The sequence below is a fragment of the Oncorhynchus nerka genome, linkage group LG3 (genome assembly GCF_034236695.1).
Source record: "Oncorhynchus nerka isolate Pitt River linkage group LG3, Oner_Uvic_2.0, whole genome shotgun sequence".
Lineage (NCBI taxonomy): Eukaryota > Metazoa > Chordata > Actinopteri > Salmoniformes > Salmonidae > Oncorhynchus > Oncorhynchus nerka.
The window spans coordinates 53,862,012-53,877,323 of record NC_088398.1 but is presented as its reverse complement, the minus strand read 5'-3'; the positions used below and the strand labels follow the sequence as shown (position 1 = coordinate 53,877,323).

At 45.2% G+C, this 15,312-nt stretch overlaps 1 protein-coding gene across 1 annotated transcript in view; it reads left to right on the top strand.

Moving 5' to 3' along the window:
• Positions 1 to 15,312, top strand: part of LOC115110810 (solute carrier family 49 member 4-like) — a 76,222-nt gene that overhangs the window by 32,927 nt on the left and 27,983 nt on the right. The window contains 3 exon segments of the mRNA XM_029636719.2: positions 2,019 to 2,148; positions 10,470 to 10,578; positions 15,126 to 15,193. Coding sequence (XP_029492579.2) covers positions 2,019 to 2,148; positions 10,470 to 10,578; positions 15,126 to 15,193 — 307 coding nt within the window.

The window sequence follows — 15,312 nt, the reverse complement described above, 5'->3', positions numbered from 1 at the left end:
AGTATTTGTGACATGCGCCGAATACAACAGGTGTAGACTTTACAGTGAAATGCTTACTTACAAGCCCTTAACCAACAATGCAGTTTTAAGAAAATTCCCCACCCCAAAAAGTAAGAGATAAAAATAACAAATAGCCTGGGTAGCCATTTGATTAGATGTTCAGGAGTCTTATGGCTTGGGGCTAGAAGCTGTTTAGAAGCCTCTTGGACCTAGACATGGCGCTCCGGTACCGCTTGATGTGTGGTAGCAGAGAGAACAGTCTATGACTAGGGCGGCTGGAGTCTTTGACAATTTATAGGGCCTTCCTCTGACACCGCCTGGTATGGAGGTCCTGGATGGCAGGAAGCTTGGCCCCGGTGATGTACTGGGCCGTATGCACTACCCTCTATAGTGCCTTGCGGTTGGAGGCCAAGCAGTTGCCATACCTGGCAGTGATGCAACCCATCAGGATGCTCTCGATGGTGCAGCTGTTAAACCTTTTGAGGATCTAAGGACCCATGCCAAATCTTTTCAGTCTCCTGAGGGGGAATGGGCATTGCTTTGCCCTCTTCACGACTGTCTTGGTGTGTTTGGACCATGTTAGTTTGTTGGTGATGTGGACGCCAACCTGCTCCACTACAGCCTCGTCAATGAGAATGGGGGCATGCTCTGTCCTCCTTTTCCTGTAGTCCACAATCATCTCCTTTGTCTTGATCACGTTGAGGGAGAAGTTGTTTTCCTTGAACCACACAGTCAGGTCTCTGACCTCCTCCCTATAGGCTGTCTTATCGTTGTCGGTGATCAGGCCTACCAGTGTTGTGTCATCGGCAAACTTAATGATGGTGTTGGAGTCGTGCAGTCATGAGTGAACAGGGAGTACAGGAGGGGACTGAGCACGCACCCCTGGGGGGCCCCCGTGTTGAAGATCAGCGTGGCAGTTGTGTTGTTACCTACCCTTACCACTTGGGGGTGGCCCGTCAGGAAGTCCAGGATCTGGTTGCAGAGGGAGGTGTTTAGTCCCAGGGTCCTTCGTTTAGTGATGAGCTTTGAGGGCACTATGGTGTTGAATGCTGAGCTGTCAATGAATAGCATTCTCACGTAGGTGTTCCTTTTGTCCAGGTGGGAAAGGGCAGTATGGAGTGCAATAGAGATTGCATCATCTGTGGATCTTTTGGGTTGGTATGCAAATTGGAGTGTGTTAGGGTTTCTGGGATAATGATGTTGATGTTAGCCATTACCAGCCTTTCAAAGCATTTCATGGCTACAGACCTGAGTGCTACGTGTTGGTAGTAATTTAGGCAGGTTACCTTAGTGTTCTTTGGCACAGGGACTATGATGGTCTGCTTGAAAAATGTTGGTATTACATACTCAGACAGGAAGAGGTTGAAAATGTCAGTGAAAACACTTTCCAGTTATTCAGCTCGGAGTACACGTCCTGGTAATACGTCTGGCCCTGCGGCCTTGTGAATGTTGACCTGTTTTAAGGTCTTACTCACATCGGCTGCGGAGATCGTGATCACACAGTCGTCTGGAACAGCTGATGCTCTTATGCATGTTTCAGTGTTACTTGCCTCGAAGCGAGCCTTATTATGTGACATGTTAAGTACATTTCTACTCCTGAACTTATTTAAGCTTGCCATAACAAAGGGGCTGAATTCTTATTGATTCAAGACATTTCAGCTTTTCATTTTTTAAACATTTCTAAAAACATAATTTTACTTTGACTTTATTGGGTATTGTGTGTAGGCCAGTAACAAAACATCTCAATTTAATCAATTTTAAATTCAGGCTGTAACACAATAAAATGTGTAAGGTGTGAATAGTTTCTGAAGGCCTCAGGTTATGTGCTCTGCCAGTCCTACACAGTTCTATCTCAAAATAGGGTGGAATCAGAGACGTGATTCTGGGTGGAATGGTTTTGGTTACACATTGACTGAGTTCAGGTAGGTAGTAAACCAATAATAACCCTTCTATTTGACTGTGTTAATAAGCTACTGATCTGTCTTTTCCTGTGTCTCTGTGTCCCTCCTGACATAAAGAGTTTGGTGTGGTGGCGATGCTGTTTGCTGCGGTGCTGCTCTACTTCCCCTCCCGACCCCCCATGCCTCCCAGTGTGGCTGCTGCCAGCCAGAGACTCAGCTACAGGAGCAGCATCTGCAAACTACTCAGGTATGTACTGTCGGGTCCTTTGCCATCATCACACACCTTAAGTGGTCATTTTTTTATTAGACCTTAAAATGATTAAAATGATTCATCACAACTGTCACAAAAGGGCCTGGGGTGTCCTCGGTCGCTTCTCAACATGCCCTGTCCTGTTTTAACTTTGAGATGAGGAAGGAATGAATGGGTCTGTTTGATTAGTGGGTATGGAGAAATTAAATGAAGGGGTCTTGTTCCTCTGCCATGCGCCATCTGTTGGGCCTGCTGGTTAATGTGCATCAAAGACATCCTCTCTCCCCCTAGATTAATTACACAGTCATAAGATGGCACTGGCATTCCCCTGGCCCTGTTGAATAAATATATCATCATCATCCTCTTCTCCTCATCCACACATAGCCAGGGTTCTCTGGAGGCCATGGTCATGTAACATGCTCATACAGCCTGCATTCAGAATGCACTGTCTGTGGGCCGGGGATCACGCGCTGGGCTGTGGACAGACCGCCAGTGAGCAGGCTGGTTGAACTCCCTACAGTCCACCCCCCCAGCCAGACGGAGCACTCTTTCTTTTTCTCTCTCTTCCTCTCTATCTCTCTTATTCTTTTTATTTTTCTCATTCTCTCTCGCTCTGTCCTTTTCTCTCCCTCTGTCTATCACTTGCTCACTCACTCACTTTATCTCTCTCTCTCTCTCTCTCCCTAGTTCTCACTGACTCTCTCTGATTAACAATAACAAACTCCCTGCAAAGCACACAGCTTCAAGAGAGGGATAATACCAGTCAAGCTGACATAAACCCAATGAAGACACTGTCTGATGCACGCATGCATACACACACACATCTGAGTCCCACTGATAGGCAGCCTTCCAGTGGCCAGTCTGACCTATTTCACACTCAAGCAGCATCAGTAGCTGTCTGGCTGAGGATTGTAGACGGAAGGGAAAAAATAAAAGCTGGGCCTTATGTGTGTACGTTCCACTCTTCAAAGAAAGATAAACTTGGGTTAGCAGCAACATTCTGTTTTCTGAAGTTAGCTAGGTCTTGAGTTGTATCCTTCCTTCTAAGCCAGCCTTTCCACTTCTGTTGTACCAGTGTTTCCCAGAGTTAGCTAGGTCTTGAGCTGTATTCTAAGCCACCACTTTTGCCCTTTCTTCCACTCCTGTTGGTGAGAGAGTTTGAACCATAGTTAATGATCTGCCCAATCAAAAAAAATGTTTTAACCAGCACAGGCGTAACATAATCACAAACTGCATTAAAATAAATTGTTTACCTTTGATGATCTTCATCTGTTTGCAATTCCAATGCTCGTTGTTACACAATGAATGATCTTTTGTTTGATAAAATCCGTTTTTATAGCCTAACACGAAACATTTTGTGAACCGCTTGTTGTGAATTCCGTCTCATTCCATTTTCGACAACACATTCCAGGTAAATTACCCACACAGAACATGACTTTTCCAGTCATGTTTGGTTTCACTGCAATCAACTGGTTTGTTTAACACAATCAAACGTCAAAACTGTTCGCTGCTCTGGCCCCAATGGTGGAACAAACTCCCTCACGACGCCAGGACAGCGGAGTCAATCACCACCTTCCGGAGACACCTGAAACCCCACCTCTTTCAGGAATACCTAGGATAGGATAAAGTAATCCTTCTCACCCCTCCCCCCCTTAAAAGATTTAGATGCACTATTGTAAAGTGGCTGTTCCACTGGATGTCTTAAGGTGAACGCACCAATTTGTAAGTCGCTCTGGATAAGAGCGTCTGCTAAATGACTTAAATGTAAATGTAAATCTGGAGCTTGATAGGTTACCCCATCTGTTCAGGTCTGATGCAGAGCCTCATCACAACACAGAGCAGGGGTGTGTCCCAAATGGCACCACATTCCCTTTATAATGCACTACTTTTGACCAGGGTCTAAAGACCTCTGGTCTAAAGTAACGCACTAATAGGGAATAGGGTGCCGTTTGGGCAGGTTGACGTTTGTCATGAATTTTTGGTTTTACGCACCAGCCAAGCTTCTGGGAGACCGCGATGGCCTGGAGGCAGAACTGAGCGAATTCTGCTAGATTGTGCCGCTGCAAAATCAAAAGTTGAAATTATAGAAATTCATGAAACCAAAATTAGCTTTTTGATCTTAATTTAGGGTTAGATGATGGTTTGGTTTAAAATCTGATGTTATAACAGTGGCTGTGCCAGCTAGGGACCACTCTGCAGAGCTGCCTCCAGTACACAAGTCTGGACAATAAATGCCAACCTTCGTCATTTGGGACACAGCCCAGCTCTCCACACATGTAGAAAAGTTCTCAGTACTACCTGACAACTACTCTTGGAATAGTAATGACGTTAGTTAGCAGCATTAGTATTGCTAATGGTCCCACTATAATTATTTAAAATAGATTTATTTACACAAGAAAATACAAAACAAAAGGATGAAGGTTTAAAAAGGCAATCTAAAAGAATATGCAGGAGAGGTAAGAAACCCAGACGGGCTTGTAGGCACCTCTCTTTCAATGTTTAGAAAACAAAACCATACAAAAATAAGTAGCAAAATAGATGATGAACAAGCGGGTAAAGAAGTCAAAAGAAAATTCAAGTACAGTGCATAGAGTTGCAGTTCTTGAGGTGTTCCAGGAAACTGTTCCAAAAACCTCTGTAGGAGATGGACCTCTGTAGGAGATGGACTTCTGTCGGAGATGGGCCTCTGTGGGAGATGGACCTCTGTAGGAGATGGACCTCTGTGGGAGATGGTCCTCTGTAGGAGATGGACCTCTATGGGAGATGGGCCTCTGTAGGAGATGGACTTCTGTTGGAGATGGGCCTCTGTAGGAGATGGGCCTCTGTAGGAGATGGACCTCTGTAGGAGATGGACCTCTGTAGGAGATGGTCCTCTATGGGAGATGGGCCTCTGTAGGAGATGGGCCTCTGTAGGAGATGGGCCTCTGTAGGAGATGGGCCTCTGTAGGAGATGGTCCTCTGTAGGAGATGGACCTCTATGGGAGATGGACCTCTATGGGAGATGGGCCTCTGTAGGAGATGGACCTCTGTCGGAGATGAACCTCTATGGGAGATGGACCTCTGTGGGAGATGGACCTCTGTAGGAGATGGACCTCTATGGGAGATGGGCCTCTGTAGGAGATGGACTTCTGTCGGAGATGGAAAATTGGCATTGTCTTCTACGGGAAAAAGAGGTGTGGAGATCGGTGTCAGTTCTAGTGGAGTAGTGGTGGACCTGAGTATTAAATGTGAATAGCAATTTGAAAAGAAACAGGGAGTAGATGTGTTTTTTAATGTAAATACAAACAGACAGAATTGAAGTTGGTTGATGTCATAAATATAGAGGATTTTAAAGCTATGGAAAGGAACTGGCACAGCTGTCTGAGTGAGTTGTATGAGTCATTTTGCCTAGGAAGGTTCTATCCTGCTCATTCTGATGCATTGAACTCCAGCCAAGTCCTGCCAAGGACAAATGGCACTTAGTTGATGATGCTGCTGGCTTCGTGGCTCCCCAGAATATTTCACCCTCCGGCGCTTTGCCCTGTGCTGGGCTTACTTAGGCTGAGTCCCAAATAACACCCTATTCCCTATATAGTGCACCACTTTTGACCAGAGCCCTATGGGCTATAGTGCACTACATAGAGAATAGGGTGCCATTTGGGACAAAACCTTACTATACAGTAATCTAAATAAGCTGTGGGCCGGAAAAAGGTGAAAGTATATTGATTTCCCGCCGGCCGCCATCACAGCAAGGTTAATAATACAGTAGCAGCTGGTAGCTGGAGAGAGAGGGCAAGTCACTTTTATGAGTCTATAACACTCTCTCTCGTCTAGACTCCTCTAAGCCCAAGTACCACAGGACAGGGTACTGGGGTACACTCTCTTACAGTAGATAGGAGTAGGAGTGCCAATCCAGGATCAGTTTTGTCTCATTGATTGTAATGAATGGACAGGGGTGACCTGATCCTCAGCAATCCTACTGTTGATACTTGAGGTCGACCTATTAATCGGAATGGCTGATTAATTAGGGACGATTTCAAGTTTTCATAACAATCGGAAATCTGTATTTTTGGGCACCGATTTAGCTGTTTTTTTTTGTTTTTGTTTTCTTTACACCTTTTTATAATCTTTATTTAACTAGGCAAGTCAGTTAAGAACACATTCTTATTTTCAATGACGGCCTAGGAACGGTGGGTTAACTGCCTCGTTCAGGGGCAGAGCGACCGATTTTCACCTTGTCAGCTTGGGTGATCCAATCTGGCAACCTCACAGTTAACTAGTCCAATGCTCTAACCACCTGCCTCTCGTTGCACTCCACAAGGAGACTGCCTGTTACGCGAATGCAGTAAGCCAAGGTCAGTTGCTAGCTAGCATTAAACCTATCTTATAAAAAACAATCAATCAATCAATCATAATCACTAGTTAACTACACATGGTTGATGATATTACTAGTTTATCTAGCGTGTCCTGCGTTGCATATAATCTGACTGAGCATACAAGTATCTGACTGAGCGGTGGTAGGCAGCTGCAGGCTCGTAAGCATTCATTCAAACAGCACTTTCGTGCGTTTTGCCAGCAGCTTTTCGTTGTGCGTCAAGCATTGCGCTGTTTATGACTTCAAGCCTATCAACTCCTGAGATGAGGCTGGTGTAACCGATGTGAAATGGCTAGCTAGTTAGCAGGGTGCGCGCTAATAGCGTTTCAAACGTCACTCGCTCTGAGACTTGGAGTGGTTGTTCCCCTTGCTCTGCATGGGTAACGCTGCTTCGAGGGTGGCTGTTGTCGTTGTGTTCCTGGTTCGAGCCCAGGGAGGAGTGAGGAGAGGGACGGAAGCTATACTGTTACACTGGCAATACTAAAGTGCCTATAAGAACATCCCATATTCAAAGGTTAATGAAATACAAATGGTATAGAGGGAAATAGTCCTATAATTCCTATAATAACTACAACCTAAAACTTGGAATATTGTAGACTCATGTTAAAAGGAACCACCAGCTTTCATATGTTCTCATGTTCTGAGCAAGGAACTTAAACGTTAGCTTTCTTACATGGCACATATTGCACTTTTACTTTCTTCTTCAACACTTTGTTTTTGCATTATTTATTTCATATTGAACGTGTTTCATTATTTATTTGAGGCTAAATTGATTTTACTGATGTATTATACACTGCTCAGAAAAATAAAGGGAACACTTAAACAACACAATGTAACTCCAAGTCAATCACACTTCTGTGAAATCAAACTGTCCACTTAGGAAGCAACACTGATTGACAATACATTTCACATGCTGTTGTGCAAATGGAATAGGCAACAGGTGGAAATTATAGGCAATTAGCAAGACACCCCCAATAAAGGAGTGGTTCTGCAGGTGATAACCACAGACCACTTCTCAGTTCCTATGCTTCCTGGCTGATGTTTTGGTCACTTTTGAATGCTGGCGGTGCTTTCACTCTAGTGGTAGCATGAGACGGAGTCTACAACCCACACAAGTGGCTCAGGTAGTGCAGCTCATCCAGGATGGCACATCAAAGCCCTCCATGTGCTCGCCAGAGGTAGCCTGACTGCCATTAGGTACCGAGATGAGATCCTCAGACCCCTTGTGAGACCATATGCTGGTGCGGTTGGCCCTGGGTTCCTCCTAATGCAAGACAATGCTAGACCTCATGTGGCTGGAGTGTGTCAGCAGTTCCTGCAAGAGGAAGGCATTGATGCTATGGACTGGCCCGCCCGTTCCCCAGACCTGAATCCAATTGAGCACATCTGGGACATCATGTCTCGCTCCATCCACCAACGCCACGTTGCACCACAGACTGTCCAGGAGACCATCCGCCACCTCATCAGGAGCATGCCCAGGCGTTGTAGGGAGGTCATACAGGCACGTGGAGGCCACACACACTACTGAGCCTCATTTTGACATGTTTTAAGGACATTACATCAAAGTTGGATCAGCCTGTAGTGTGGTTTTCCACTTTTTTTGAGTGTGACTCGAAATCCAGACCTCCATGGGTTGATAAATTTGATTTCCATTCCATTTTTGTGTGATTTTGTTGTCAGCACATTCAACCATGTAAAGAAAAAAGTATTTAATAAGAATATTTCATTCATTCAGATCTAGGATGTGTTATTTGTGTTCCCTTTATTTTTTTGAGCAGTGTTAAGGTAAAATAAGTGTTCATTCAGTATTGTTGTAATTGTCATTATTACAAAAAAAAAAATTGGCCGATTAATCGGTATCGGCGTTGAAATATCAGAATCGGTCGACCTCTAGTTGATACATACAATACATCCCCTAGTCTGTTTTCCTGTCTGTCTGTCTCCTCAGTTTGTTTATCCCAGTTTCATCTCAGCACAGACTGAGGTAATCAGCTGAGAGAGTTAAGAGTGGTGCCAGCCCATCATGCTTTATTAGCATTTATACGAGTGTCTCGCCAATCACCAGGCCTGTGTAGCCAGGAGTGTGTGTGTGTGTGTGTGTCTGTGTATCTGAACACAGAGAGAAGACTCCCCCTAACAGAGGAGCCCCCCCCCCCCAAACCTCCGTCTCAACTAGCTGCTAACACTGTCTGTCTGGCACCCCTCCAATCACTCTCTGCCCAATTACAATCATCCATAACACCTTGTTCTCATCACTGCCGCCTCCGCCCCAAAACCCTGTCCCTGCCATGTCGCTGATTTAATTTGAGGACCATCACTTCACCCCTCTCTAACAGCACCATTAAATCTCCAGCTTTCTGGTCTGACAGTGACAGCAGCCATCATAGAAGGGGAAATCTCTCTCTCTCTCTCTCTCTCTCTCTCTCTCTCTCTCTCTCTCTCTCTCTCTCTCTCTCTCTCTCTCTCGGGACTGTTTGTTTTCCTAGCTTCTGTTCAGGATGGACGGCTGGCGTTTACTCATGCATTTGTTCATGACATCCATTGATATGCCGGCTGCGTCCTGTATGTATCTCGGAGGGACATCTGGCGAATGCTTAAGGCGTTCCTCATCCTCAGGGAGGGAGGGGGGATGAAAAGCAACTCTGAGGAAAATCTAGTTCACAGCTACATAGACTTAGACTTGAAAGTCTATTGTTTTGTTTCAAACTAAGTTGAGGAGGAAACTTGTCCCAAGTTGCTGCATAGCACTATATGACATCAATGTATTCCTCTGGCACTTTAGACAGCAATTTTGCAGTTTTATTCTCCTTGAAGAGAACCTCCACAGAGATACAGATTCATGGAGCACATTGATGGGCAAACAACCAGCATCGTGGTCATGATCTTGATTAGCATCTTGTAAAATTCATGCTTGAGAATAACCCGCCTCTTAGTGGTTTGTCAGTGTTTACAAAGACTGACAGACCTGGCCAAAGTCAACATTGATATGACCAACTCCAACCATTTATATTAGATTTACCCCTGATCTCTCATCTCAGACTGTTACTTGGCCAGTGACCACACAAAATGAGCTTTTGTTCCATATTGTAAGCATCTCACTTAGTTCCCTTGTTTGAACGATGCCTTGGTTCTACCCGATACACCCTCTTTAATGTCTCAATGGCAGAGCATAAACCTAGAACATTCTCATAACCATCAACAAACTGTTTACAGCAGGTGGTAAATGTGTCGTTTGTAGACCCACAGAGGAATCAGGGCTGGGGAATTGATTTAAATGGGATTGGCTTAATCTACTTGAAAGCAAATGCCACTATCTGGTCTGGGAAAGTATGCCTGTGGGGGATGTTAGATGGGGCATTAGATGGAGCTAAATAGTTTTTGACTTTCGAATGACCTTCCTTCCAGGGATCTTTTGATTCACAGAACAATCGGAGGGAGTCATTGTCTCGGATCATCATCTCAGATGTGAAATGACTTTATTTGTGGACATGCTACTATTGCCAAACCCATTCATATGAATAAATACATGATTAAGTAGATCAGTTAATTCTATTGTTCTGAGCCTCTGCTGATTCGTCAGTTTAGCGCGTCTGTGTGTGGTTGGTGTCACCTCATCAAAGGATCTTGGTTCTTCATCTCAATCTCATTTCATAGCTGTTGTTCTCCCCTGTATTCAAACCTCATCATGGTGTCACCTCCAGCCTAGCCCTGCCAGCCTGCCAGGCAGCTCTTCTCTTCCTGGTTCCTGACCAGGTGTTTATCTCTCTGTCACTACACTGAGGTGGGATCGATCCTCCCTGACAATAAGAGATGCTGTGTGGTGTGGGCTGACAGGATAGGAAAGCAAGAGGTTGTCTGGTGGCAGGTCTCCAGACACTGTCAACCAGAGAGAAGGAAGTATGCTAGGTAGGGATACTGTAGGACTTGCTGCTAAAAGCCTTTGTTTCTCTCTCTTTCCCTCCAGTAACTTCCGGTTCCTGATGATAGCATTGGCCTACGCGGTGCCTACAGGGGTGGTGGCAGGCTGGTCAGGAGTTCTGGACATGATCCTCACCCCTGCCAGAGTCAGCCAGGTAAGGAACACACACCTGACCCAACACCCATAACATGTCCGCTGAGTTTAGAACATGCCAAAGACACAGATTGTCTGTTCCCAATTATCCTAGCATTACTCACTTTATTCACTCTGAATGGTAGTACAGTAATAGCAGTTCTGGAAGACAATTTAGACATGTTGAAACTGATCATTACAAAGGGCATTTATTACAACAGAGTATTTATAACATCTGCTTCCAATCTCTTCCAAATGATCTGCTCTGGTACAACACACAATGAAAAGCTTTCAGTGTTGGCGCTCACCTATTGAAGCACTGAAACGGGACTGCTAGCCTTCCTGAAATCATCCCCATCATTCTAAAAGCGCCTGTGATGTGGCAAATTTTGGGTGAGGTGTAATTTCCCTTGCTGAAGTGAACGTTTACATGCCAAATAACACTGTATTCCATACATAGTGCACTATGGACCTTGGTCAAAAGTAGTGCACTATCTAGGGAGTAGGATGCCATTTGGGATTCAGACTCTGTAATTTCCCAGACGGAAATGGATGTTGACTCATAATTAACCCCAGTGGCCCATGCCATACAGTATTGACATAACTTCGAGCCCAGCATGGCAACTCAAAATATCTTCTTCACAAATTCCTTTTTACTTTCCCATCCTGGACTCATTAAAAAGCAGCAGGCCCTTGTGAATACCACTTTGAACTTCAAAACCCACCCTCAAAAAATACCTAATTACAAGTTTTTAAAACTATCCTCCATTCCGCATAGGCTTGTTTGGTTGGTTGGTCCGTCCTCTTCCCTCTCCTATCGGACCATCTTCTTCTCTAAGTGTAGCTAACTTTTTAAGGGTCTAATAAAACATGGGTGGAATCCACAGCACATGATTTGCATATGGGAAAATGTGGAGCATGTCAAGAAAGCGAGGCACTTAACACTTTAGATTCTTAGCTTAATTAGACCGGCTGCATCTCAGACCCTTCAACGGTACAGGATTAGCATCAGAGATCCAGGATGAGAGAGAACTAGAGGAGAGATGTTGGGATACAGAGCAGAGCACCCTCTACTTTTAACACGATCGCAGTGGCTCAAAGGAGACAAAAGAGGCTTCTTTTCAAGGTTACCATCAGACAGGTACTTGAGAAGAAATCACAAAGCTGTGGGATAACACACACACCTTCGCTTCGCTATCTTTCCTTTCTGTCAGAACCCACAGGGAGTATCATCAATTCTTTACACTCTTTATGTCTTACAGTTTCATTTGTCGTCAAAAGGAAATGTTAAGGAACTTTTCTCATCCAAGTTGCCTTTATCTGGCTGTCTAAAGATGGTGTCACAAAGATGCTGCCTTACCTAAACCTAAACTCTGTACAGAGTTTTTCCCAGGCTCAAAACTTAGAAACAGAGTTGTTACAATGCATCACTACGGCAGCATTCACTCCTCAGAATGTAAGGAGTGTAAGTTTGACTTTCAGTATGTTTTATGTTTGATCTTGATTTTAGAGTTTCACATTGCACACCACACACTACTGTAAAACACATTAGCCTACCTAACTTACGATGCCATACAGCCCGCAAGGTGCCTTGGCACCAACAAACCATGACCATATTCTGATAAGATGCTATCAGCAGCAACATTCATTGAGGAATACAATGAGGGTAGATATAAGGTGTGAAATGATATCTCTATGGATGTGACAGTCTGACACACATACTAAACATATTTAGGTCAGGGATCAAGAGGAAAACAGTGCTGACAAAGTGGGTGATGTGATACACTCACACACTCTCTCTTTCCCTCTACACTACATGCTGCGCGGTCCCACTGTCATCCCAGACACTGCTCTCTCTCTCTCTCTGCAGCGAGGCGATCAATACAGAGGCGCTGCTTTAGCCCCTCGTCCCCCTTCACTGCCTTCCAATCACCTCCCAGCTGCTCTCCACTTCTCCACTCAAATGCCACTTGCCAATCTTACTGCTGCCGTGTCCCTCCAGCCATTGCAGTGGCCGTGCTGTTCTCTGTATTCCCATTAACAGGCTCTGTTCTGCAGATATCAAACACTGGTTTCAATCTTCCGCCATGTAGTACATCCACCCACAGGGGAGGTGTGTGTGTGTGCAGACAAAGCAGTCAGTGCATTTTTTTTTTATACAAAGAAAATCTGTGAAGGTGTATACTTTGTTTTTCACCCCTGCTTCATCCTGTCTTTCCCAGAACACACAAACCCTCACCTCCACAGTCCCAACCTTCCTCCCAGCCTTCTGAGATTATTTCCTGTTCATTTTGTAGCTGTCCAACCTAAGGTGGTTCACCCACCAGTGGCAATAACAGTGTCAACCACCACGCTGCCTAGCTGATGAGTAGTGGCCGTTTGCAGTGTCTCTAAGGTGACCCTTTCTTCCTGCTGACAGAATGCATTCTGTGACATCCCATAGCGTCCCTCTCCACACGGTGGGTGCATCCCAAATGGCACCCTATTTGGGACACAACCGGTGTCTCCTCTCCCCACGGTGAAGTGATCCTATAAATAATAGACAAGAATGGGGCAGCAGCTGGGGATATGTCATGAGAGAGTAGTATGCTGGGGACAGGTGGAGGGGATGTGATGGTTGAAGGGGCTGGAGTTTGGAACGTGACTTGGGAAGGGTGGAGGAGATGAGGCTGAGGTAAACCTGGACTATTGTCTGAACTCTGCAGGAGCCCTCCCTCCCTCCAGACACCCAGCCCAGTGCTTGGCAAGACCGTGTCCTGAGGCACGTAGCTCTGTGTCGCTGTACGTAATTAACATCGCTCTAAGAACAAGGTCCCACACTGTGTTAATCACTCATATGTAATTGCTCCGTTAATGGAGAATAAACATTAAACACTCTGAAAGTTGATACTTCACCTGAAAGCACAGCAGTAGCTTCAGCTTTCTGATTCCAGAGAGGCTTTCTGCACTGAGAAAGTCACTGTTGTGAACTCCTGGTACTTTTCCTGATCTAGAGTTACATCTAGCTGTGGTGGTTAATTCTGCTGCCTCCAGACAGACGGTGAACTGTAACCTTTATGCATCTCAGAGAAGGAGTGTTAAGCTAGGATCGATTTTGACTTTTAAATAATAATGTATACGAGAGGAAACCTGATCCTAGATTAGCACTCCTACTCTTAAATGCTTTGTGGCTATGGGCCCAGTCAGAGTGGTGGTTGGTTATGCTTCCAGACAGACAGGCAGGCAGGCAGACAGTGTACCAACTAACTTCCGTGGTGTCTTTTGATGCTATCCGTGGTTACCTCTGAATGAATTAGCATGGCAATGCCATCGTGTTGTGTGACACCCACGGTAAGTGCCATGATTACTGGCTTAAAAGGCTCAGAAACAAGAGAAAATTGAAGAAAGACAAATAAGTGAATGTGCCAGGAGCCTGAAGCCCTGGCTTCCACACCGTACATAACTTCGGCACGGAAACCATTTCCTGGTTATTGACACAGTAGTAACAACGCGCATGATTATTAAGCTGAGCACGGACAAATCAGGCCTGTACGGCTGCATCTAGGACTGAGCATATTTCAGTTAATTAACACACACACACACACACACACACACACACACACACACACACACACAAAATGCTATGATCTCTTCCGTGACACTTAAATAGCATGCAGAACGATTTGCATTCAGCTTCACAACCTTTGTTCCTTTTCAAGAAAGTTTCAGAAAAGGCCCCTCACGGATCTCTTCTGTACAATGATGCTTTATTCACATTCTGGTCTCATCTTGTTTATACTCACATCTGGCCTCTTTCAACGTGGCTCCTCTTTTTTTCTACCTGAGTTATAGTTTAAGGTAGATTGATGTGAACCGCAGCACACCTTCATTGGCACTCAGCTTCCCCAGAGAGGTGTGTGTGTGTTTGTGTGTGTGTGTAAGAGCGTTTGTGTTGTGTGTGGGTGGCACATTGGCCTCCGTCTGTGATGCAGTCAGTCTCTCATGCTGATGCTGCAGCAGTAGACCCTGGGTCTAGTTCAGTAGGGAACACTGTAGAAAAACATTTTGCAACACAAATCTAACATCTCTCTTCCTATTGGGCAAGTTGTGGTAGTGTTTCCCTGCTTTATTCTGTTTTCTCCGTACAGAACAAGACCCTGGTCATAATGTTTTTTTTTTCTTCTCCATCTGTCAGAGCAGGCGTTTGTCTGTGATGAATCATCACATTGACACCACCAGCCGTTGACTCCCACCACTATCAGAATACAGGGTTGCAATTTACCCTGGGCTTGATTGACCGTTTTCCCCAGTCTTCAGACACAGTGCCTGCTCTTCTGTTTAGCCTCGGTCCCCTGAGTCGTGTTTGGCATGCTGAACATGGAATAATGCTCCCCTCTTTCTGTCTCTCGTTCTCACTTCCACACACTCTTCCTTGCTATCTCGTTCTCTGTCAATACCCTCATTCTCTCTTGATCTCTCCTTTTGTATCCATCTCTCTCTCTCTCTCTCTCTCTCTCTCTCTCTCTCTCTCTCTCTCTCTCTCTCTCTCTCTCTCTCTCTGTCTCTCTGTCTCTCTGTCTGTCTCTCAAGGTGGATGCTGGCTGGATCGGGTTCTGGTCCATTGTGGGCGGCTGTGTGTTTGGAGTGGCCATGGCCAGGTAAGCAACAGAAACAGCAGACCATTTCCATGTGGTTTAGCATTGTAGCATGACTTGACCTGAATGTGCCCACAGATAACCCCTGATGGGGTGTCAGATATTTGATGTCCTTAAATGCC